Below are 27,629 nucleotides of genomic sequence, written 5' to 3' on the forward strand. Positions count from 1 at the left end.
TGCAGCCCTAATATATATATATATATATATATATATATATATATGGTGAAAGCAGTATTACTGATGACTAGTGGGTGCAGGGCAAATAAGCAAGAGTCATTGTCTATCGATTGGTTGAAAATTTCTGGAATTAAAAACAAACAAAAATGGATTTGGTGAATCTGAGCTGAGTGGGACACAACCTATACCTTGAAGGAATAGTTTACCCAAAAATGAAACACTCATTATTTATTTACCCTTATGACATTCCAAATCCAGATGACTTTTTTTTTTTTTTTTTAAAGCTGCAGGCTCATCACAATGAATGGGACTGAGGCTTTCGAGCCTTTTGCATTTTTTGACGCTTAAGTCCCTATGGAAAAAAAAGTATGTACCAGGTTTGGAATGGCATGAAGATGATTATTAATGACAGAATTATTATAGAGGGTGAACTATCGCTTTAAATTTCAATGCTTTTAAATCATGAAAGTCTAAAACAGCTGGATGGTTGTGCAGCGCAGTGTGAATGTGCTAATTATGGGACACAGAGTGTGTGATGATTTATTTCTCACCATGACAATGCCTCCTGACTGCTCAGCGGTACACATACTCATGATGGGAGCCATGCCTATTGTGGTGCCCTGGAAGTACACCCCACTGCCATAAGAGAATAAAAATGGTTAAATATACAGTACAATACTTGCACAACCAAGTAATGAGACTAAGATTAATACATGTTCAGAAAACACATTCTACCATGCTACAACACCTGCTGAATTAAACATGCAACCCAGAGGTCTTGCAACAATAATGTAGCATAATGTTTAAACTATTTATTGTACCATAATGGTTTCATTTTTTTTATAAAACTGTAGGCAGAATTTTGTACAATATAGTGTTCAAAAGTACAATATAGTGTTCAAAAGTACAATATAGTGTTCACTATATTGAAAATATAGTGAATTACTCAAGTCTACTCAAGATCCTTCAGTATATTGTCATTTTTCAGTATTATTAATGTTAAACATGCTGTTTAATATTTTTGTGAAAACTAGACATCTTTTTTCATGACTCTTTGATGAATGTAAAGTTAAATAGAACAGCATTTTTTGAAATAGGAATCTCTTCTATTATAAATGTCTTTACCGTCACTTTTGATCAATTTAATGAATGCTTGCTGAATAAAAGTATTAATTTCTTTTAAAAAATACTTACTGACCCTAAACTTTTGAATGGTAGTGAATATACAGTACAGAATATGGGAAGCAATATCTTAGTATTCAGTGTTGGGAAAGTTACTTTGAAAATGTACTGTAATAGATTACAGATTACAAGTTACCCTATTTAAAATGTAATAAGTAGTGTAACTATTTCAATTATTTTATTAAAGTAATGTAACTGATTACATTTTATTATTTTTGATTACTTTTGTAAATTTCTAATGAATGTTTTCAACAATTAATCATTTTCAAACATTTAAACCAAGCAGGGTTAACCTTACAGTAGTACTCAACATTGATTACTGTCAGACTTTCATCACTTGAATTAAGATTATAATAATTTAATTTTAAAGCACAGCCACCACAAAATCAGACTTCAGCACCTCTTTTTACTTTGAGATCGTTCTGAGGTTAAATATATTGCAATTTGGGAAATAAATCAATTAAATCTGTATGCTGGTATGTGTGAAAACATTCAGATGTAACCCCATTTCATAAGTAACTGTAATGTAATGACACATTTTTCCTCAGTAACTGTAACAAATTACAATTACATTTATTTTGTAATTAAATTACGTAACTCCATTACATGTAACTAGTTACTCCACAACACTGTTAGTATTCACTTCCGTTCACATTGCACTGCTCAGCTTTTAATTTTTTTTAACGTAAATGTGCAATGTTGATGTGGTTGACCGTTGCGCTCATGTCTGCATCTTCTGCATCGTCTCGCACAGCTCAAGTTAAAAGAAGTTTATAGTTTAACTTTTAAAAAACGTGTCTCTAGGCCTTGCATTTTTCCTGTTCCACTGCCCTGTATCTAGTGTTTTTAACTGCAAAAACACATTCTGTGTGAATGGCCCCTAAGATGTGCATGCTACTGAGTTGTGTAAAATGGGTGTGTTTGTACCTAATAAGCTGGGCGTTATCATGTGGCCGCTGCGGCAACAGTTTAAGTTTTCTCCAGTCCAAAAACTCATGCAGCGTTGTGAAGGGGTCTTGGGTGACTGCACACTTATCGGCATCACTCCACACCTCCAGTCCCACCAGAGCTACACGGATGTTCAACACTCTGTAAAACTGAGAGAACACATAATACATCTATTGACACAGCAGTATGTCTGGAAATCAGTCAATTTAGCCTAATCTAAAAATACTTGGCTTTCTTTCAAAAGGGGGTTTATTTAAAATCTCATCCTTTACCTCAGCAGTCCTACATTCATTTCTGACAATCACGCCTTTATTGTAGACTTCTAATCAAGTGTTCCCATTCATTCGGGCAAAGAATGGCATTTAATACCTTGTCCACGTAATTGGCGATCTCGGCTAGCCGTTGCTTAACTTTCTCCACATCTTTTCCTTGTTTCTGGAACTGAAGAGGGAAAGAAAAGACAAAGGTGAGATGAAAGACATACTCCAACAAGTATAAGACGAGAGTCTAGATGGATTTTTAAACAATGCAGGACCCTCTGAGTGGCTGTCATATGTAGGGCATTATCAGAAGTGTGTCTGATGGCACACTCTTAAGAGCACTTGAAAGGGACCATTACAGCAGGGTAGAGGCACTGAACAATAGCAATCAATGAATAAAATGAGTATGCGCAAGTGTGACAGCCGGCCACTTTCAGTCCAGCATTGCTTCCCCTGTGAGTGTATGTTTAAGATGCAAAAAAAAACAAAACTAAATTGATAGGATGGATAAGCCTTTTTAGTCAATAGTGTTGCATGAAAATTTAATTAACAGGGACGAAAGACATCACAGTCTCTCTGTCTCTCTCTCCCTCACACACACACACACACACACACACACAGACAGACTTTAATATACAGACAGCTGTGCTGAAAACATGATAGCTTTCTTGTTGCCAAGTTTCCTTTTCCCACATCCAATGTTCACTTTATACACAACACTTCCTGTTTCCTGTCTGATCATTTGGGAGCATTGCCCTACTTCCTGTCAGGTTCCACCCTCTATGACCTGCTTTTGGTTTGGCCTACTAAGGTGAAACAAAGAACCAAAACTTTACCGTAACCCAAATACTGCACAGTAGTCAACCAAACACAATTGGGTATTACAGCACATTTCCTTTCATTCTTCTTTCTTTAACAGTCTGATATTAAAGTACTTGTGCAAAAACGGTTTGGTGGAGCACGTAACATAAGATACTGTGATATCTGAAAAACTTTTTAACTGGTCTTGCACTACAATTTCTGTCAAACCTTTTGTGTTTGTTGTCTTACCTCTCTGTTGTCTGCTACAATGATGAGCTCCACGTATTTGGTGGTCTTCTGAACATCCCGTTTATGCTGCCGAACAGAAAAGAGCATGTCAGTGATCTTACTATTTGATAAATGGCTCATTACCAACTAAATTTACCAGAGGGTGTACCAGAGCGTAGTGATAGGGATTTGGATTCATCCAGTGACTTCAATCTTTTAAATGTGTTTACCAAATTACATACAGATTAATTCACTATTAGGCCTACTTTCAAAGATACTTTTTGCAGGTTACACCAGTAAGTGACTTTTTTGTGTATAATAAGCAACTTGGTGAATTATTCACTTCACTGATTCATTAAAAGCTACCTGAAACAATTAACATTTTTCTTTATTAAAATTTGTGTATTAACTACCTCTATATACTGGCATTGCAAAACAAGTTTTCAAAAAAAAAAATTGACTATACTTACCTAGTTTTTTTATGGTTTTATGGTTACTTGTTTTAACCACAGCTGCTATCCGCGTGTCATGGCCCACAACAAATTTCAGTTATGTGGTTATTTATAGACACGTAAGTATTTCAGCTCAAGATGGGCAGAGCTCCTTGAAACAAAAACTGATCTCTAAAGCACACAGTGTCCTGGTACATATACATTATATGACAACATTTTGCACATTCTTGTTCCTTAGACTTAGAATTAAAGTCCAAATGTAATGATCAAGGTCGTTCAAAAGCAGGGTTATTATCATTAACTAAAACTAACCACATAGAAAATCATTATGTGAAATAAAATACTTATTATTGTTTAAAGTTTAAGAACTAACAAACTGAATAAAACAAAAAACTAAAACTTAATAAAAACAATATAGATATACTGTATGTTTTAAAAAAAATGCTAAAAATTTACCTGAAATTAAAATGAAATCAGAAAACAATTAAAAAAACAAAAACTGTAATATATGATACTCAAATAACACTAGCTCAAAATTCCATTTTCAGGTCAATTTACAGTCCTTTTTTTTTTTTTAAAGAAAACTAGTGGTTTTGAAATAGCATAGAGGAAATCATTCAAAAAAATTAACAAAATTGTGGTTAAACAAATTTTTCACTTCACAAGGACTGATCCTTTTCTCTTGTTCAGTGCTACTTTGAGCCTTCAAATGCTATTTCCTATAGTCAGCCATTAAAGACATGAAAGCATACTTATATTAAAGGTACACTTTGATTTAATTCAATTTAATAAAGCTGATTCTAATCACCACGACCACTAAAAATAGCTGAAGCCTGAACCAACAAGTGACCCCTCTGAACTGTCTCTTTAACCTCCTTGTAACACTTTCAGTTCTTTATAACTTCAGCAGTTCTGTAGTCACCATGGTGACAATATCAAGAGTCTTCATCTCCTTTTGATTTATTCTCATCAAATGGACAATGAAATTATCTATAATCTTGAGATGCGTCTGCAAATATCAGTGCCAGCATTGATACAGATCCTAACCGTAATCACTTTTATTATATAGATATCAGTTTGCCATTATGTTGAGTTATTACAGAATCTTCTATCTGCTGCTATCCTTTGGAATCAATACAATGGCGTCTGAATATCTTATTTAGACAGCTATGTTGTGATAAGAACATCTTCAATGTCAAGACTGTTATGTTGGGATCGTCTGTTAACCTTTGATGTCTCGCCGAGCTCTCTAATCTTGTTTTAGCATGCATGGGAAGTGAGGGCAACCACAATCCTCTCATCTGCATTAACAAAGACATCACATGCTAAATGATGCATGTTAATTCATCCTCAAGACAAAAAAGTGACACTCTCCAAACAAAACACTGTTATAATAGCTGCTACATTGACAGTCGCTGACGGATCGCATTCATACCCTTGTGCTGAATGATTGTGGCGGTCCTCCAGCGCTCATATGGCTGACAGTCGATATGTTGTGTCCATGTCCACAGGTTCCGGAGGGGAAGTGTAGGTGATGCCCTTCATAAATCACATGGGTGTCATTTGCTGGCTCAAAAGCTGGCTCCACCATCAGTGTTTTATTTTCAAGTAAGATGAACCCTCTGAGGATTGAATTCAGATTTAAACTCTTTTAAAAAGTGTTTTATTTTTTCTAGTGAAACAAAACATACAAACACATAATGGCAAGGTAACAGGCAACTTATTTTGTGGTACTTGCTAAGAAAAGCATCACTTACTATTGCACAAACTTAGCAATGATGTGCTAAGGCTTTGTGCATAACCTATCCTGTAACATTTGTGATATTAATAAGAATTATATCTCAAAATGTGCGGCTTGCTATGAAGGGCTTTTTTAAACTGATAAAGGGCTGAATTCAGGAAACATTCTTAAAGTAATAGTTCACCCAAAATGAAAATTACTTAATGATTTACTTACCCTCAAGCCATCCTAAGAGTATTTTGTACTTTTGTCTTTTAAATATGGATATTTTTCTTACACAAACGCATCGATTCACTTCAGAAAAAAGAAAGTCATATACATCTGGGATGGCTTGAGGGTGAGTAAATCATGGGGTAATTTTCATTTTTGGGTGAACTATCCCTTTAAGAACAAAATTATTCTTAATTGCCATTTTCTTCTTATTTTTTTTTTCTAAATAAATAATAAAGTTAAGAATATTTTGCTTTTGCCAAAACGTTTCTTAATAATATTCTTATCTTTTTTTTTAAAGATTGTCCTAAAACAAAACTTTTTTAGATTGTTGTAAAGATAAGAATTTGAAATTCTGGAAATCCGGAAGCCGTTCCGGGCGGATGACATTGGACGTAGGCGTAGAGCACGTGCCAGTGATTAGTGATGAACGTGGAAGCGCGACAGAGAGATCAAAACAAAAACACCTGCCCTTGCCATTATAAAGCTTGGAAGAGCAAGGCAATTTTTTTATATAACTCCGATTGGATTAGTCTGAACGAAGAAAGGCATATACACCTAGGATGCCTTGAGGGTGAGTAAAACATGGGCAAATTTTCATTTTTGGGTGAATTAACCCTTTAAATGCACAAAGGTATGATATTTAATTAATTTATTGGGTTCTTTAGAATATTAAGCTTTTCAACATAAAACTAGCTATAACAGGCCTACATAATACTACTAGGGATGTGCACAAGTACTCTGAAGTGACACCAATTATCGGTAATGTAAACAATGAACAGTCATGATTATGTATGACAAGACTTTTTGCTGCAAAAATTTGTCAATTAGGGACTCTACAAAACAACTTAAATAAGGAACTCATTTTTAATTTTAGAATTATGACATTTTGGCAGCATTCAGCCCATATAAGAGCTCCCATTCACAGGACGCATTCACTCTAGCACTTGCACACACACTGAGAGAGGACAAAAAAGACAAAAGAGGACAAAAAATGAGCACAAATGAATGCATCGGACCTCTCCATCTTGAGGCACTAAAGCATGGTTCATTAAAAAACGCGATGCAACCCCAGAGATTTAGAGACTTAGTGGTGGGCTCATTTGACTTGTTCCAGTAAGCAACTACCAAGCAATGCCCCTGTAACAACTCAGAACACCATAGAATTCAATTTCTTGGCAACCACCTACAATACGCTACCATATCATTGTGTATTTAGGTAAATATGGACAAGCATTAATTTCTTCAGAAAAAATATATGCAATTAGGCTGTATGGTATAACTTGCAGGTAATTTTATTGAGGTGCAGGACACTTTATGCTCTAAAGTCTAAAGTATTTAGTGTGAAACAAAAAAGATGATGTAAATGGGAGAAATGAATGGGGGGAAAATTATACAAGTCTGCATTCTGGCTAAATGCTGCAGTGACATAGCTAAATAATATTAACTCTGAGATCAAATAATATAATTCTAATATAATTATATTTTTATCAGTACAATATAATTGTAAAATTTAAAGGCAGATGACCTTTCACCATCTAATAAACTCTATAGTCAATAAATCCAGTTCTAATAAGTCCATTTGTTTGTCTTCGCCCCATTTGGGAAATGGGTGGATATGGATTTTTCTGCAGAATGACACTCGATTGTATAAAATTTAATTTCTCCACCCAGTTCTGTGACTAATAACCCATTACTCACCAGAAAGTGAAATGCCTGCGTCTTCAAATGTGTGAATTTACATTTGTGATATCCTTAATAATATAGCCATGGGTGAAAAAAGACATTTTGAAAGATATCGTTGAGCGATAATTGAATATGAAGGGTGTATGTATAAGAGCCACTGGTTGCAAGATGAAGAGTGAGTTTTCACTTTGCAATATAATAACATGATAAAACAGATGAAAATCTGGAGTCATACTGATAGTTCAAAACTATGCTTGTAGAAGGAATGATAATTTTAATTATATCTGATGATACCCTCCTTGCAATTTATAACCAAGCTGCTAATATGAAACCTGAAAGTACTGAGCAGGATTGCAATTTGTTCTACAGTATTGCATATTTCAGCATCTTCAGATGTAAAAATTTCCATCTCGCACCCCCACACCAGTGCGGAAAAAAGCCACGATCACATTTACCTCGGCCTTGATTCACAGTAACCTTCTGTGTTCAGATATGGCTTTAATATCTACCTACCTGAAAGTCTCCGGGCTTTTGATAATGAAGATAAAGTAAAGATTTTCGGTAGAAGTGTTTTGTAATTACAAGCAGGAGACCTTGGGTTTGCTTCAATCATAGCTCTGAGTTCACCTTCACCAATTCTGTTCTGCCACATGCTCCTTTTAATTATATTTAACAACATCGCTTAAGTTTTTCATGACAGATTAAAGGTTTTCAGTCATTTTATGTGCTTATCTTCAGGACAATGAAGCATGGGATGATACTAAAGCATTTATTGATGTTTAATCTCACGGTTGTATAGGCTCTAAATGAACCTTCACATAGGAAGAGTTGTGAAGTCCACTGGAAACAATAGCAAGGCAATAAATGTTGGACAACTTAAGGCCTAGTATAATAGCTTTCCACACTAAAGCACACATGCTTTAAACTACTTGTTTAAGGACTTTTAACGACTTTGAAAATTGGAACTCAATATGGTTAAAATTACCGCCTATAGTACATAATGGGATACATTGACATTATGGTGGTGATACCGTGCTTACCTGATACCAGAGCATGTACTGAGGCTGACATCAGAGTGAGTGTATCCTTGGACTTCACCATGGTAATAGCAATTCATCTGCATGAAGAAAAGGAAAAATCCTTGTAAAGTTGAAAACGTGTCAGGTGCCCTTTTAAATAATACACTAGGCCAGCAAAGTGAAGTCTGAGACTTATATTAGTAAAAGCAGGCCATTTTTCTTTCATAATGTCCTAATTTTAAGAATCACCAGAAAAAATATTAGGCTGATTTTTTATGTCTGCCTTGGATGACAGTTCACACATGTATCTGCTGAGAAATTAGCTTTTTTGACAGTTTTAGTTGAAAAAAGTTGAAGGATAAAATCGTAATTTTCATATTTCAATATAATATTTGAAAAACAGTTCTTAGAAATAAAACATAAATCATTTGTATAATCTAACTGCCACTCAAAGCATTGATTCTAAAGCATTTTCTCATTTTTCTGTTTATGTGCATACAATTTTTCATTTTAAAATAAATTAAAGTATGTTCTTCCTTTGTGCAAATAAGATTGTCAATCAAGTATCTGTTTTATTACCACTCGCACCAAAGCCTTGTCAAGCTGTTTTACCTATTTTTGATGAATTAATCTTTTACAACGGCTCCATTTTTTTAGACATTCTCAGCTTTGAAGACAAAAGATGTTCATGGCTATTTGGACAGGCTTAAACGATTATAAATAAGAGCTAAACATGCCCAGCAGGAATAATATTGTCAAGCCTACACATGTGCGACTTGGAATGGGGGGATGGCAACATGTTGTCAAAGCTGTCAGTTGCGGTTCTTAGCACTAGTCTAATTATAAAAGTACAAAAGACACAGCAGACAATTCAAGTCAGGCCTGACAATAATGTCAACATGCTGTCCTCGTGTCAACATCACATCACAGCAAAGATTCATCAGCTTTTCTGGGAAAACGGCCAGTCAGAGAATGCTAGAGCACTAGCCAGCCCAGTTTAACTTTTGAAGCTTTTTAAGTATCATATTTGACAACAATATTGGAATATTTCACTAAAAATGAAAATTAACAGTTTTGTTTCAACCTCATGTCCTTCTTAAACTTATACAAATTATTCCTTAGAATGCAATGAGTTTTATATCTAAATGGCCAAGCTGCTCATTTCAATTCAATGAAAGCTGTTGTTTTTTAGTTAATAAGAAGATTTTCAAGAATTTCAGTAAAAAAAATACTTCAAATTTAGTCTGTTCCAAAGCTATTGTAAGACTCTGATTTCTTAAAATATACAGAGCTTAAGTGTTATGGACCACTTTGTGATTAGAACTCAATGTTTTTTTGGGGGCTTTATTGTCTATGAGGACCTTGGGAGCCTTTGGTCCCCATCCACTTTCAGTGTACAGAATAGAGCAGCTTGGGCTTTTGACTAAACGTCATGTAAAGGAAGAGTGAGTAAATGATGATGATACTACTGTTGAACTAACCCAGAAAAGTAAATGCTGATGTATTACAAGTTGGTCTAATTCCTCTAATAGTATTTGAAATGGGCCAACAATTAATATCCATTCCATTATCTCACTGGGATGTGTGTATACCAAAAGATAAATGTGTATGAGACTGTTTAACTTACAGTTGAGTTGTGAGTGCTCATAACAGTTTGTCCATCTTCCCTATAATGCATCTCAGTGTAATGGCTGGCGAACAGGCCGCTAGAAGAGAAAACACACACACACACACACAAACAAACAAACAAATCTATTAAGCATTGCATCAGCATCTTCCCCGCCCAGAAAATCAATATTTTTAAAGGAGAATATTTACAAGTTTATGGTTGAATATAAAAAGAAGAATTCCATAAGAGATTATGGAAGTGTGTCAGACAGTAAGTAGAGAGAAAACTAGCTTTTCAAAGATGCACATAATCAGGAAAAGTGGGGCATCGTATGTGTTGTGATCATAGGAAATGATCAGCAGATCCACCAGATCAAATGATGACCCACCAACATATGGGCATAAATGCAATGGGATCCAAAAGTCCACTAAAGAAAATGCTTCTGATTAGCATTTTTTTCACAATTAAATTAACTTTTTCCAAAAAAAGTTATTCGCTATTTTCCAAAATCCCAAAACTCTGTTTATTTCCAGGTCTAAATATTATTTTGAATCGCACTGTACATACAAATACTTTTCCAATTGGAATGCTGGTTAAGTATATGTGCATGTGTGAACAAAGTAGCTCACAGAAACACAGGGGGAAAGGATGAGTTGTGCTTGCAAGCATTGAGTGTGCGTTTTGCTGGCATGTCAAACTCTGCTCAGGCATTGCTGGAAGAGACGACGGAGTGATATGTGACATGATGCTGACATGATGAAATCCAAATGTAATCACCTGAACAACATAAGCAGATCCTCTTAAAGGGCCAGTATGTATGTGTATATGTCTGTGCAGTGTTCCATATTCTGAAATCCTTTTAGAGTGTTTTGTTGTAACCTAAATGTAAGCAGAATTTAAATCAGCTATCCTACTTTAAATTTTATACACAAAAACTCTAGAGACCAGCTGCAGAGCCAAAAATCAAACAAGGGAATTTTTAAAGAATTACTCTTTGTAGCCCAGTTTATTTTAAGCCCAAATTAAGTGTTTTGTACTTAAAAAGAAAAAAGAAAAAGAAAAAAAAAAGTTAATGACAATTCAGCTGACTAAAATGTAAAAAATAATGGGGTATTGTTTCAAACTGTGAAGAAATACTTTGTTACAGAAGCATATTAGTATTATTAAACACACACACACACACACACACACACACACACACACCTATTTTTTATTTTTTTTCCCTTCGTGGGGACCACAGGTCAGTCCCCACAATGTCAAAAATGTCAGGTTTTACTATCCTTGTAGGAACATTTGGTCCGCACAATGTAGCATAAACAAGTACACACACACACACACACACACACACACCTTGACAGACCTCACACTCCTCATATTTCTCCTTTGGGCTTATGCATGCCATAATTATGCCCGTGTATACATACACATTCATCAAATGAACATCAGGATATGAAAACAGATCCATTGTTTGTATTCTCCGGGCAAAACTTCATTTCGAATTCGCCTCATGAACCTGCCTGGTTTAGACCTTGGGCTAACGTATTAGTAAAACACACCAGCTCAGCTCCCTCAAGTACGGGGGCTGCTGCCTCCATGGTCGCTGTGAGAACAGTCATTTTTGGTTTAACGTCATTAGGCCATCTTTCAGTAATGACAGCACTCCAGTCCAATTCCCATTCTCCTCGATTTGATCCACATGCCAGTGGAGGAACGGTTCGTTGTTTTGGAAGGAACTTCAAAGCCTCGAGTCGAAAGGCTTTGATGTTCTTGGGGATGAACTGGTGTGACAGCCATCCAAATCCGAATCCCAAACGTGGCGTGACTCCCTCAGTGCCACAGAGCGATGAGCAAGGGAATGTGGGAGTTCGTCCACAGGGAAGTGTGAATCATAAAAGAAACGCTGAACGTGGTGTAATATGCCAATTAGGGTGGTTACAAAAGAGAAAGTCCACTAAGGCTGGAGTACGAAACAAGCCTCGAGCGGTCTACACCATGTTCGCAAGTTGTAGTCCTTGTAAAAGACCACTGAAAGCTCAATACTGTACATGAAAAGAGATGTACATGCAGAACTCCACATGGAAAACCATTTACGCCTACAAGTTAATTGTGAGATTAAGTTTACAATAAAAAAAATCACATTGTGAGAAAATAAGGCTGTTTTAATTCTGTATTCTATTTTAGGATTAATAAATATAATTTTTTTGATACACATCACAATTATGTTAAAAAAGTTGCAGTTGCGAGGTCACTTTGTGAGATCACTGTCACACTGTGAGATATAAAGTCACTCTGCAAATCGCAACTGTGAGATACAACGTTGCAATTGCAATATATAAATCCATTTTTAATGAGATATAGTCACATTGTGAGATATAAAGTTGCAATTTGCAAAACAAAAATCAAAGCTGCAATTGTGATATATAATATTGTTTTGAGAGATATAGTTGCATTGTAAGATATAATATCACATTGCAAGAAACAAAGATGGACTTGTGAGATACTAAGTCACAATTACAAAAAACAAAGTTGCAACTGCGATATATAGTTATTTTTAGAGGTATAGTCACATTGTAAGATATAAAATCTCATTGCAAGATACAAAGACGCACTTGTGAGATACAAAGTCACAATGACAAAAAACAAAGTTGCAACTGCGATATATAGTCATTTTTAGAGATATACAGTAGTCACATTGTAAGAAGTTGCAACTGTGTGACACGGAATTGCAATTATGACAAAGTTGTAAGTGTGATATATAAAGTCATTTTTAGAGATATAGTCTCAATGTGAGATATAAAGTCACACTGCAAAATATATAATATCAATAAATACTGTACGAAGCTACCATTACAAAACACAAAGTTGCAATTGCGATATATAAAGCTGTTTTTAAAAGATGATCACATTGTGAGATATAAAGTCACTACAAGATATAAAGTCACAGTTGTGTGATACAAAGGCGCAATAATGAAAAACAAAGCTGCAATTGCGAAATATAAAGTCATTTTTTGAGATTTAGTAAAATTTTAAGATATATACTGTATGAAAGTTGCAATTATGACAAACAATACTGGAATTGAGTCATGGAAAAGTTGGAATTGCGATATAGAATATAAAGTCACATTGCAAGATATTGTATAAAGTCAATTGAGATACTAAGTTGCAATTAAGAAAAATAAAGTTACAATTGCAACAAAGTCATTTTGTGACTTACTGTATGAAGTCATATTGTGAGATACAAAGACACACTGCAAAATCAAGAAATAAAGTCGCAATGACCTTTTTTCACTTTTACTCTGAGGCATAAGCAGGTTCCATAATAACTCCATGTGACATACTTCCCTGTGTGTTTTGCCTGAAGACATTCATGTCATAATGCATTTAGAGTGTGGTGAGTTAATAAGGAATTTAAAAACATGCTTGGATAGACCCCTGTCTATAACTTATACTGTTGCTATTTTAATATTTCATGTTGTGAACCATTTTTGACATCTTAAAGGAGGTAATGACTGTCGTCCCAGAATAACTCTGACTACGCAGTTAACTCAGTAAGCACAGGCACAGTGACCCACAAAAGGGTGTATGATAGAGGGCAATATGAACTTTCTCACAGACAGCATCGTAAGCACTTCAATACTTATAAAGACATCCTCTAACAAACCTGCAGAGAAGTGCAACTTGTCTAATGATCAACTAAAAAGGCCAGAGAGCAGTGTTATGTGTGTGCGTGTGTGTGAAGTAGATCTTGACGCAGTGTCTTGAGATATGAAACACTGAGCTTCTCTAATCGTCTACTCAATCTCCTTGAAATCCCAGCCCAGAACATACAGAGGATCGGTGAAGAGGTGAAACATGCTCAGAGGAATCAAGCAGTATATAAAAAAGACTTGATTGCTCCACTAAGTTGAAATGATTTTGTAGCTTATACACGCACACACACACACACAAATATATAACGTTTAAAAGTTTGGGGCCAGCAAGATGCATTAATTCAATCAAAAGTGACAGTAAAAACTTTTAGAATGTTACAAACATTTAGATTTCAAATAAATGCTGTTCTTTTAAACTTTATATTCATCAAAGAATCATGAACAAATGATCACAGCGTTCACGTAAATATTAAGCAGCACAACTGTTTTTAACACTGATAATAATAATGTTTTTTGAACACCAAATCAGCACATTAGAATGATTTCTGATGGATCCTGTGACACTGAAGACTGAAATAATGAAAATTCAGCTGCAGAAAATTTAGCTTTACCAGCAGAGAACAAATTAAATGTTTAAATATATTGAAATGAAAAAACAGCTATTAAAATTGTCATAATATTTCACAATATTACTGTTTTTACTGTATTTTTGATCAAATATATGTAGGCGCTAGGTGAGCATACATATATATATATATATATATATATATAGTATATATACAGTATATATATATATATATATATATATACTGTATATATTTATATATACATATACATATACTGTATATATATATTCTGCTACAGATCTATAATTTCAAATTCTGCCACAGATCTATAATGGGTGCAATTAGTTCTGGCCAGCTCTTGCATACACAGCATGTTTATTTATTTCCTCAGAGTTTAGATACATCAAACACTCATTAAAAGACCACCTCAGGTGGCTTTATTTTAGAAGCTAATTCATTCTGAGCACAGTAAATAAATGAAGAAATATGTAATATAAAATGCCTCCATCTATAATTAGTCTGTACATACGCACTCTGCAGTCAACAGTGCCCATTATGACTGAAATCAATAACCATCGATCCCTGAAATTTCACAGCCTGCTGACTTCCATTATATGTAGATAACAATCTAATTACAGGTTTGTTCGCAGACTCAGGTTAATTGTGATAAATGCACTTATTCATTAGATGCTGCAGAGAAAAAAATCGTCACTCTTTCTTTTCTCACTGTTTTTCAGGTTACAGTGACCTTTGACAGGAAAAAAGGCCACTTGCATTTACTGTAAAACATAATGTATGAGTCATATTTTGTCATAATCTGTGTCACGTGAATACCACAGTACAGAGATGACACCAGATGTGGTACTGTGGTACTTACTTTGATATATACCATATTACCATTTATATTCATGTTGCTTAGCACTTCAAAGAATACCATGACAACACCATGGTACATCCCTGTGGTACAAAAATACACAGTATTTTCATGGCGCATATTAGAAAAGACATTTACAATTTGTCCAAAAATCAGGGCATTAGTGCCATCACCAAATAACCATATTAATATTTTTGGTACTATTAAGTTACTGAAGCTCAGACTTCATACTTTTTTACTTTTTTCATACTCTTCTATTCTATTAGACTGTTAATTGACTCCATATCTGACTAATACGGTTTTAACAGTCAGTGGGAAAAATGAGCTCTGAAACGTTTAAGCGGAAGTGTGAAGTCTCACTGGAGGAGAGAGAAAGTGCAAGAGGTCTTGAACATCATTTGGCCCTTTTAATTAGACAGTTCATTTCTCTGCTGGAAATTAAAAGTGGCCATTACTGCTCTTTCTGACACTAACAGGCTCTAAAATGGACACAAAAGTGATAACTGCAGCAGAGACTGAACTACTGTGAATGGAGACACATTTTTTTTAAAAGCACTATTTTTAACTTGATGTGGTATCTTACAAACACGACGCACATGGTGTCAGATGCTGAAAAAGTAGCGAGACCTGATTCTCATTCGCCTTTTCTCTCCATCTCTCTATTTTAAGGTGGTAATCTTGTTTATTTTATAAAGTTTTTTTTCTCTCTCTCGTTCATCTTCTCTCTGGTTTGAAGCGTGTTACCAAAGCAGACACCAACATTGAAGAAAGTAAACCAACTCTCACACAAATGCACACAAACACACACACATACTAGAGAACAAGACTGGTCTGAAGACCTAATTCCATTTCCACACATTGCTGTGTCTCCAATTGATTTAGCTTTCCACACTAAGATTCACAACACTAGATTCATATAATGGGATGAGATGGGGGATGGTTGAGGATGAAGGACAAGATGAAATCCTTCAGGCTAGAGAAATATTTTTCTATATTCTCACCGTCTGGGTTCGGTATGTCTGCAAGAATCAATGCTCTACAGTACGTCTAAAAATTTGCTTATATTTAAAACAAACACACACAGGCGAACATAATATAGAAGAACAGGGGCTTTTTAAAGTTACCGAATTAACACATGCAAATAATTCAATATGTTTAATGTTATTGTTTAAATGGAATTAACATGTTTATTCAATTTGTGTTCTTGTAACAGTTTCAATAAATGATGGAGAAAGACTCTTTTTATGGGTAATTTCTTTATAAATCAAATCTAGAAAGAACGTTTAACAAAAGTAAAGTCATTTGTAAGCGCTTATGTGCCAAAATCATCCCCATCAAGCATCTCCTAGTCTTCCTTTTATCCACTGCAAAAATATAAATGCAAAAATATTTTTTATCAGTATTTTTTGTCATTTTCCAGTAAAAAAAATATATAAACAGCCTTTTCAGTGAATGTTTTTTCTTGTTTTAAGTACATTTAATAAAAGTTAATTGCGTTTATACTTAAAACAAGAAAAATAATTGTTAGTCAAGTAAAAAAACATAATCACATCCTGTTGCTTCTTTTTTTTACAGACAGAAATGCTAATTAAGAACATTTGATGTTTATTTTCTCTTTCTTTCTCATTCCTTTAGTGAACTTCCTTCTGTGGCTTCTGTCATGTGGGTAACTCTGTGTCTGTATGAGGAAAGATCTCAGGAAAGCCCAGTTCCTTTGGTCTGTTTTCAGGCTCTAGGGTGTTTCAGTCTGAGTGTGTATCTGTCTTTGTATTTGTTTGTGCGTGTCTTTGGGGAATAGATTCAAAGATCAACCAGTATGTTGAAGTTCTCCTTGAAGAACACACCATCCTGTCATCCAAGAAGCATGTGTGAATGTGTGTCTTTGTTCACGCAACATACTGCAAACTTTGTTTTCAAATCCAATCTTTAGGGCTAATTTTATTTAGTTTCAAGTCGTATTGTGTTACTAAACATCAGATTTCAATGCTACCTATAGATATACCAAACAAAATCAGATTTTTGCCTATAAAAAAGTGAAGGAGCGTAGCCTAATTCATTGATCCACACCAACAGCATTTCTGTTCATATATTTAAGCTATATCACATGACCACGTGCTGTTGTTTTTGGAACTGTGATATTCTGAGTGTGATTCCTGGTGCTTTCAACAGTTCAACAAACAAGAATGTAATACTCAAATAATACTCAATAAATTTATGACAATATTTCTAGTTACTTCCCCTATTTTTTGCTACGCAAATGGAAATATTGGTTACACATTTTTTCAGGTGTCCTTGTTACAGTGTAATTATACACAGGGGTGCACATAGGTTTTTCAGCCTGGTTCTCATAAGAGAACCTGGAGATTTGGTTTGGGCCTCACACTGCACATAATGTGACATAGCATGACCCATTAAATATAACTATAAAAAAAATTAATTAATAATAGTGATAATATTATTGCACTTTATTTAGTTAGTTTAAAAAATATATATAAAAATAATACAGTGTGAGAATATTATTATATTTGAAAATAAAAAGGGAGTATTAAATACAAATACAATTATTTTACAGTAAACTTTTTAAAAAATGCAAATATTTACTTTTTCCCCCCAATTTCATCATTTTCAACCTTAAAATGATCAGGCTTTTATTTTGGCAGGTTGCCGGCAAGTAAGAATATGCGCTTCCGAGTTTAGCGCTGCCGATTGAAGAGCTCAGTGAATGAAATGTCACAGTTTTGCATTGTGCTTTGAAAACGGCAGCGGGTAGCCTAGATTTATGCTTTCAATTTGAATAGAATTCTTATACAGTACAGTTTGCCGATCTAAAATGGTAATTGTGCATTAACAGCTGTCATCCATGTCAAGTACGCAAATGCGCTGTCCGAACTAATTTACACAGCGCATTTTTTATTTTGGTCACGCATGCGGACCTGCGGGCCACTTATGTGCACCCCTGATCATACATATAAGTACTGAGTAATATTTATTAACTATGTATTTACTATATGGTTAGGGTTAGGATTAGGGATTGTCTTAGGGTTACTTGCATGTAATTATGCATAATTGTTATTATAATAGTAAGTACATGTAACGTGTAACAAAGACACCTTAAAATAAAGTGTTACCGAAATATTTCCAAACAAGACGAAAGGAAAAAAGCATTGCATCTTCGAGTGACACCCACTTGAGATGAACTAATCAGTTTTGGGAATTATTCAATGACTCACTTGTTTCATTCTGAATCAGTGTTTTAAATAAATCCATTTTGTGGATTCAATGACTCATTTGTTCCTTTCCTCATTGAATCAGTGCTTTGAACAAATCAGTTGAGTGTATAAATCGATGACCCAGTAACTAGCTGTCACTTAATGGGGTAACAGTTTTAGACAATAAAAACAGTATAGTATGTTTCATCTGTATCAACAATAGACCATTTTCATTTCATTCCGAACAAGTGTTTATTTCTGTTTTCCTCCAATTCTTTCTTTTTTGATTATATTTTAACATTATTTGCTCCCCTGCCTTTCCTAGTTAGAGTTTAATCTGAACTCTAAAGCGAACAACTCTGCGCTGTCTGACTGCCCATCCATTAGTGTAAGTTGGGAAGATTTTACTTTATGTTTCATGTTGTGTTACTGTCGTAGAGGCAGCCAAAGCAGATCACTGAACTGTACAGATGTTGAGTGATCCTTTGTGAGGAAATCTGTGACTCACTTGATGATAAATAACAAATGACAGCCCAGAAACTTTGTTCTCAGCTGGGGGGAGTGAAACTGTAGCTTTCATGATCATTAAGAACTTCTTCAAACCACAGATCCTCTACTTCACTAGCTGGGAAGAAAAGGGCGTTCACACTTGAATACAATTTAGCAGATTTCGGCTCTTGGCTCTTGTAAATATGTGCTATTTCTCTGTGTCGGTTTCCACGCCATTAACCGCTTTCTCTGTCTATTTTTTTTCTCTCTCTCGGTCTCCCTAAAGACTCACTGATGCTTCTGTACTAGTTTAATAGAGTCTCCTCTTCAGCTCATTACACAGGTCTGACCAACCTTCTGGCATTTTCTGTTCTGTCTTATTTATGATGGTACATCTGATCTGTGTATGATCAGTCAGACTGAAAGAGTGCATCTCAGTCAAAGGATGAGATTCGACTGCTTTTTTGTCAGAATGTAAATGCCTAAGAACAGTGTGTGTAATGATTGTGAGGTTTCAAAACATCTGTGAGTAATGCATTAGAAGTGTGTTTTCACTGCAGAGCATTCTTCATTAACTTATCCAGATGCCTAGCATGAAAAACAGCTAGCCAAGCTTTTGTTTGGTCAGCTTTTTGTTAGCTAGTGTAGAGCAAAAGTAACAAAGACAGATGACAGAGGGAGAAAATGACAAATGAGAATGGAAAAAACAGGAAAAGCAAGAAAAAGGCTTGGTTTGCACCTGGTTCCCAGCTAAAGGCTGGGAAACACTACACAATTTTTAAAATCTGAGCATATTTTAAAACACTATCATACACTTGCTGACTTTGTAAATAATTACAGAGGAAAATCTGGGCATCATACACTAGTGAGATCACACTACCAGACTTTCAATTCATCATGATCACAACAAACTCGCACAGAAACACATTCATTGTTGCTAGAACATGTGTGACAAATGAAAGCAAAAGGCACTGTACAATTGGCTAAAATCTCTGGCTGGATGGAATCAAAGTCTGAAGGTAAAAAATCAGAGTCTGTGCTCATCACACTATACGATTTTATATGAAATTTGTCAAGTCAAATCTGCAGACAGTTGTTCTAAATCTGCAGTCTAAACTTGTCTAGACTGTAAATTGGTACAAAAATCTGGGCAAAAGTTATCTGGTTATGTTCCAATAACATTTGAAAAATGATAAATGTATGTAATGTTTTCTTTTTTAAAAAAAAATTTATAGAACAATGTTTTGTGCATTTCAAAAGATCTAATCACAGGTGGTCAGCGCTAAGTTTAAACAGGGTTTAAAACATTTTGTGATCAGATCGATCTACGTTCAATAGTTAGAAGCTTGTATGAACATCATACTTTGTAGCATAAGTAGATGCACCTTTTTGTTTTATCAACATGCAGCAAACCTCAATGTTCTGAGGTGCAAGTTCTTAATGCAGCTGCAAACCTTACTCAAAAAGTGCTGTAGCTCTCTGCAGGTCTTTACAGCTTCCTGTGAATAACTTCCCTTTGGATACAATACTCAGATCATTGTTTGTCAGCTCTCTCTCCTTCTTTCTGAAAACCCCCTTGTTTTTCACTGGAGCGTTTCCTCTATTTTTGCTGTTACCGCAACCGGTCGATAAATAAGAATCACTTCCTGGTTTGACTGTTGACCTTCAGTGATGAGATCATGGAGCGGTCAGCTGCTAAAGACTCCTGGGAAAACAAAGTGAGGCTGAATGGCTGTGAGACCGAGACCTTTAAAGCTTCAGCGCTCAGTGAGGAGAGAAACTCAAGCTAGATATTCAATAACTGTAAGCTCACAATCTATCATTCTATGCTGCAAATTGCCACTGAATAGTCAAAATCATGTTTTTTAAATGCTGAAAATTATTTCAAATAATTTAAATAAATAAATCAATTAGAAAAATATTATGATGACATACATATTTTAGAAATAAGGGAAAAAAAGACTACAAAACAGACCATAGATGTACACAAACTGTGAGTCAAGACAGTGAGGAGAAAGTTCATAAACAAAAGACTGAGTGCATACAGTACACAGAACATATATTGGCACAGGATTATTAAAAAATACATCTTCTGGGGAAAATCTCAAAAACCTGCAGTTCCTCACTTTCTAAAGTTGAAATTACTTCTGTGAATCGCCTGACTTAGATAAATATGCCAAAGACTCTTCTGAACATTACACTTCATAAAGCCCATATGAAAAATAATCCAGAAAGGCATAATTTACCATATACTTGGCAACGCTCTATTTCACCCTTATGTTCTCTATTATTTTTTTTCATCTAAGCAGCCTGCTGATGACAAATCAATCCATACAGCGTTTCAAACGAGCTGCGCTTGCTTCATTGAGGGATGGTTAGAACCAAATTACATTAGCATAACTCGCCCTCTGTGTTTCTCTCTTTCTATCTCATTCCCTGCCACCAACTGTGGATAATGCGCTAGCACACACACACACAGACAAACAAAAAAACACTGATGTAAGCTTCTCCTCATAGCTCTTTTCTGCTTTCCGCATCTCTGACAACTGACCCACTTCGGTCGCCGTGATTTTGCCAAGTAAGACATGTTCCTGGATCAACATCTTTTGTTGATCCTGGATCAACATTACTGTCCAAAAATATAGACTAAACCCAATACCTACCCCTAAACCTAACCCTACCCATAATTTATTCCTAAAATCAATGTGAAATGATAGCTGATTAACAAGGGTGTAGAAGCACCTAACCCTGATCGTAAGCCTAAAACAGATATTTCCTGAAAAATTACCCCTCCATTCTGATTGGTTAATTGGAATGTTGTTCCAGGATCAACAAGGATGTTGATCCAGGAACACGTTGTACTTGGTGAAATCACGTTCACCGACGGTCAAAAGCACCAGAGTTCAGCATGTTCTTGATTTCTATGTCTTGCAGGTAAATTACATATGAAATATTTTTATACAGAGGAAAACAAAACATACAAACATGCTTTTTTAAGTAATTAGAGCGTGTACAGGGCAAAAGAAGGATAACTGCCTCCAGAAACAGCAGGAGGCAAAGATGAAAGATCGGGGAGAAAAATATTTTATTTTAATTTTAGTTGTTATTCACCATGCAAAATGTATAGCCATGATACCAGGATATTGTGGTTGCCAGGGTGTCGCCAAATAAGTTTGGTCACTTAGAAAAGTGTTACAAGTTACGTGCTGCAGTTTAAAACAAAGGGTTAGGAATGTGTTTCATTTCATGAGCAATAATTATAGTGATTCTTGCCTTAAAAGCACATTTCTTTTGTTCGTCTGACAACTTAATTTTGGCATAATGAGAATATGAATTGTTTTTACATACTTCTAAAAAACTAGCGTGTTGTCCTGTCATACACTGTCATTAAGAGCTTTGTCAAGGACATACTGTTATTATGTTCTCTCTCTCTCTCCCACATTCATGCACTCTACAACCCCTGATTACACTACACACCATGTCATTAATTTTAGAAGACAGAAGAAATAATTGAAGGCTCTGAGAGGAGTAATTTGTAACAGATGGAAAGTTCACAAGCGAGTCCACAAGTGAATCCATAATTGAATGTGGCACTGTATCTCCCAGTTTCCCCCTTTCATTGTTTGCTCCATCTCTTACTCTCAATCTTTCTAACCTTGTGTATTGTTCGACTGCTCTATAGAGCAACAAACAATCAAGGTAAAAGACAGCCTACCTCCACAACAATACATATTGTGTGGAATGTTTAATAACAGGAGAAGCCTATATGAAAGACCGTTTAAATTCTACAATACCTCACACCTTCACCTTACAGCCACAATAAATAACTAAAACATGAAAATAAATAATAATAATAGAAATAATAATAACAATAATAATATTGATGATGATGATGATAATGATAATAATATAAAAAATAAAACAATAAAAAATGCATGGAAATATAATAACAAATATTGATGATGATAATGATAATAATAATAATACATTTTTGCCACTTTAGATTTATTATTAAAAACAAACAAATAAATAATATGTATGCAAAAAAAGAACAACAACATTAATAGCAATATTTTCCATTTGTCTTCATATAACACTTACAATTATTTTATTTTATACTTATTTTTTACAGCCAACTGAATAAAACAAGCTACAAGAAGTTTACAGAGGACTCAATGCATTTGTGATTACATGTAAAATAAAAAGTAAGTAAATTAAGTCCAATAACATTGTTTTTCCCTTCCACAAGTGTTTGCCGCATTGCTGACTGTATCTGTCAGACAAAATCGATCATCATCTTCAACCTGTTATCACTTCTAAAATATGATGAATTATATTCATTATCTAGCATTACCTTACAACTGACATGATACCTTATGTAACTTGAAATCTTTGACATTTACTTCATCTTATTTAACATTTAATTAAATATTTATTTTTAGGTCTAATATAATCTGCAAAGTGTGAGTTTTTTAAAGAGAGGTCCACTGTCAAAGACTTTAAAAACAGCTGCTTTAGAAAAACACTTGTTTCTAATTCATCTCTGGCCTGAGGTTTAAAGGTCACTTCAGGTGTGTGCATTTTAGTATGCGAATGTGTCAGGTGTTGAAGGATTCCCTCCTCATTATCCTCACCTTCAGAAGCATCACAGGGCCAGTCTAATAGTCCTCTGATAATAGTGTGGACTCAGTTCATTAGTTTTACTTCAGCTTGACGCCTAACATCAGAGTCAATAATGCCATTCTCACACAAACAAGCACACTCTTCCCTGTCCATTCATGGACACTGAGTCTAAGTTTCTATAGAAATGTTAGCAGTCGTCACAGTAATGACATGTTTTGTGAGCTTGGCTAAGCTCCTTCCTGTTTGGCTGAATAAAAGGAAGCCTCTCAATGGCACACGTTCCGTCTCTTCCTCAGTTACAGCTGTTTGTGTCGACCAGAATAAGCTCTAAATCTTCCTACAATCTTCCTTCATTCAACGTCCTGTGGACTTTGATCAATTCAGTGTCTGGGATGTTGACTCTAACGTCATTATCAAGATTTACAGTCTAAAAGAGGCAGAACACTTCAGTAAAACCTACAAATAAAAAAAAAAGTGACTGACAGCTAACTGAAAGTAGGGATGCAACGAGCTAAATTTTTCAGTAGCGTGAAAGTAGCTCATCAAAATAGTGCAGATTTTCCAGTAACAAGCTATTTTTACAAGCACAACATTGTTGTTTTTTGTGTCACATATTGCTCACGCAGCCTTACAACAGAGCGAACAGCGTCAATAATCAAACGCACTCTCTCAGAAAGTGTGTCTCGCTTTCTTTCAAGTACCGCTGGGAAGTCCAATTAATTTTAGCGAATTAGTTTGTTTCGGACGTTGCATTACAATGAACTGGCTCCAAAAATGAATTCATCCTTTCATGTCACAGAGTAATAGTTTTTCCAGTCACTGTGGAGCATTGTTCATCTTTTAGTTGTTAAATACTGCTGTTCGGCATTTCATTGATAGAGACATTTGTAACATTTTTTATTGATAGGGAACGGTGAAAAAAAAGAAAAAGAGCATATAACAGTACTTCATACAACTCCAGTCAATTACAGTTTTTCTCGATTGCTAAAACACTATAACCAGGCTTTTGAACTAAAAACGTCTCTGTGCCATACTTCCGGCGTCCCTGCCGGCGCTTGCTTCAGTCCTAGAAGCTGACGCTGGCTCCACCGCACGTGGTTTTATAGCTTCCTGGTCATGACGTCATCCGCTGTGACGTCCCGTTCAGCTATTGGACTGTCTTGTAAAGCGAAAAACTGCGTGTTTATAAGAAACAAATCCATCATTAAGGCATTTTAACTTGAAACCATAATTTTAATAACTATCCATAATGACACTTCCTCCAGTGAAAAAGTCCATCCCCTGTTGTCTTCTTACATCAAAATCATATTTGTTTAGAACTGTTTTGGACTGTTTTCACTTGTAAACAGTGCTTGATCTGTGCATATGTCTCTCCTTACTCAGATGAGACCATTTTTTAACTGGAGAAAACAATATTATGGATAGAGAACTCATATGAAGTAAAAAAATAATGGATTAGTCTAAATAATGGATTTCTTTCTCACAAACATGCAGTTTATTTGACATTAATTGACTGGTGTCGTGTGGATTACTTGTGGATTATTGTAAAGTTTTTATCAGCTGTTTGAACTCTCATTCTGACGGCACCCATTCACTGCAGAGGATCCATTGGTGAGCAAGTGATGTAATGCTAAACATTGTCTTGACGAAGAAAAAAAAATATGGCCTGAGGGTGAGTAAATTTTAAGAAAATTTTCATTTTTGGGTGCATAATGAACCAAGTTATGCTTTATAACTTGTAGTACTACTTTTTAAAAGGAATAGCTCAAACTTCTTTTTAATTTTGAGTAGCTTGCTATAGCTTAAAATTAATTTCCCAGTCATGCTAAATGATCTTGTTTAAGGAGGCCTAAAAACATCATACACATGCTCTCACTGTGTCTGGCTTTTTGATACAGACTTTATGGTAAGTGTTTTTTGTCTCAGTCTTGAGAGGAACATGGCCCTTAAGAGAATTCAGCAAATTAAGCTGCAACTTCACTGGGCAGCTGCTGATTAGAGTCTATCAGCGTTACAGCGTTCTCTTCAAGTCTCTGACAGTCAGCTCTGAAGCCTCAGTCGCCATCGCACACAGCCCTAAGCCATTTATTTTGGAAATCCTTTGGATGAGCAATCAAAGGTGGCAGTGCTTTCCTGTTCGTTATGAGTTAAACAGAGTTCAAGGCTGTTGTTTGGTCTGTGTTATATAGCTTATCTGTGCTTAGAGAATACAGGGAGGAGAAGTCCATAGAGTAAAACAACAATGATTATCAAATTCATCAGAAATGAGTTCAGGATGAGGTTAGATGAAATTCAGAGAAAGATGGGAACTATCAAAGCTTTTTTATCAAATGCATTGTCAAAGCAGCTAGAGTGAATAAATGAGATCCTCGGTTTTATTGTGGCTTGAAAAGATACACGCTGGCTGTTTTATTTGTCGAGGACTTGCCACTTGTACATCTGTCATTAATATGCAGTGAATCACTTTGCATGTGTAGGAAAGCTTTCAAGATCTGACACTTCTTTGTAAAAAGGCTCATATTAAACACTGTGGAGTTGCACTGGATTTCAAAATTCATGCAAATATGTTTGTATGGTAGTGTCTTGATTGTTATGATTACTCTGATGATGTGCACACAAAGCTTCATGGTCCTTCTAGAGAAATGAGTGTCTGTCCTCTGGGTTGGGCTTTTATATATCTGGATGAGTGAAGTTTTTTGTTGTGTTTTTGCTGTGGGAAAGAGTTGAACTCAGCTTAATGGCCAGAGAAGGTCAGTGTGTATCAGACGTCCCTGGACACCAGTCCCTGGAGTTTCATTGTTGGCTCGTCGGTTCTTTTTTTCTGTCTGTCTCTATTTCTCTGTTCTTTTCCATACAGACATGTAATATATGACATATATTGCCCTATATTAGTGCCACATATGTTACCTATTAAGCAATATCCTCTAGATATACTGTATGAAGATATTTTATAGCATATTTAAAATTTTCACAGTAAAATTTGTAAATGTATACATATGTTAATAATATCTACTGTATATGCATAAGGAAGTATAAATATATACATATATTACATTTGCGTATGGGCTGATTGACCACACGTATCTTTCAGATCCATTTAAGAACATAGGCTACAATTTCACATACTGCTAAAAGTGTATATGATTTATAATTCTGCTGAATTGAAATGCTGAACTGTTCTCGAACTATTCTGTTCAGTTTAATTCTGAATAGTGCATAACCTTGGTAAAAGACACAGAAGAAGTGAAAGAGAGAGAAAAACCTAGACATTTATGTTTTCAGCTGCTTAATGTTTCAAACTGTTGAGTTTCACTCTGCTTGAGTGCCCCTTACTACATTAGCCGTTTACTGCATTAGCCCATTTTTTATGTATTGCAATATTAAATATATTTTTTTATCCACATAAGAATTAATGTGTCATGGTCAGTAATGCTAAAAAAACCCTGTGCTGCCTGCTCTTTTCCATGCTGTTCCAATGAATATGAACTGGCACTTTTAAGCTTCACAAAGGACACAAAAGCACCATGAAAGTATCATGAAAGTGATTTACACGACTTGCACTATATTCACATTCTTCTAAGTGATGTAAATGATGTAAGTAAATGATGACAGAATTTTCATTTTTGGGTGAACTATCCCTTTAAGTTACTTTAAAGGTGGGGTAAGCGATTTTTCAAAAACGCTTTAGAAAACTGATTCGGGCTGACTAGCAAAACAAACTTGTAGCCAATCAGCAGTAAGGGGCGTGTCTACTCATGATGTGGAGGAGAGAGCGTTCAGTGCACAGGAGGGACATTAGCAAGCCGAGCGCACAGAAAAATAGAGATGGCGGATAAAAAACAAAAGAGGAAAACGTCTGCGGAACAAAAGAAGGCTTAAGGCAAGAAGTAGGACCCGTGTAAATATCAGATTTCTTCTCGATAGGTGAGTAACATCGTGTCTGCGCCGCAACAGCTAAAGATTGAAAATCATTTTAAATTTGTGTCAATACGTCATAAATAGAACGCAGCAGCAGTTTTCTGTCGGGGATTTGTCGTGTCGTGCCGCGCCGCATCCAGTGTAGACCATAGATATGTATATAT

General features: G+C 35.3%; 1 protein-coding gene across 2 annotated transcripts in view; it reads right to left on the minus strand.

Moving 5' to 3' along the window:
- The window catches only part of adam12b (ADAM metallopeptidase domain 12b), a 102,664-nt gene that overhangs the window by 50,196 nt on the left and 24,839 nt on the right, over positions 1 to 27,629 (minus strand). For both annotated transcript variants that reach the window (XM_016568861.1, XM_016568860.1), the window contains exons 4-10: positions 10,155 to 10,233; positions 8,549 to 8,625; positions 5,307 to 5,493; positions 3,441 to 3,506; positions 2,500 to 2,571; positions 2,110 to 2,279; positions 552 to 636 (exon numbers count right to left, since the gene is read on the minus strand). In XM_016568861.1, coding sequence (XP_016424347.1) covers positions 552 to 636; positions 2,110 to 2,279; positions 2,500 to 2,571; positions 3,441 to 3,506; positions 5,307 to 5,493; positions 8,549 to 8,625; positions 10,155 to 10,233 — 736 coding nt within the window. The remainder of the gene's footprint in view (positions 1 to 551; positions 637 to 2,109; positions 2,280 to 2,499; positions 2,572 to 3,440; positions 3,507 to 5,306; positions 5,494 to 8,548; positions 8,626 to 10,154; positions 10,234 to 27,629) is intronic.

This window comes from Sinocyclocheilus rhinocerous, unplaced genomic scaffold (assembly GCF_001515625.1).
Source record: "Sinocyclocheilus rhinocerous isolate Xijiao unplaced genomic scaffold, SAMN03320098_v1.1 scaffold61, whole genome shotgun sequence".
In the NCBI taxonomy this organism is placed as follows: Eukaryota; Metazoa; Chordata; class Actinopteri; order Cypriniformes; family Cyprinidae; genus Sinocyclocheilus; species Sinocyclocheilus rhinocerous.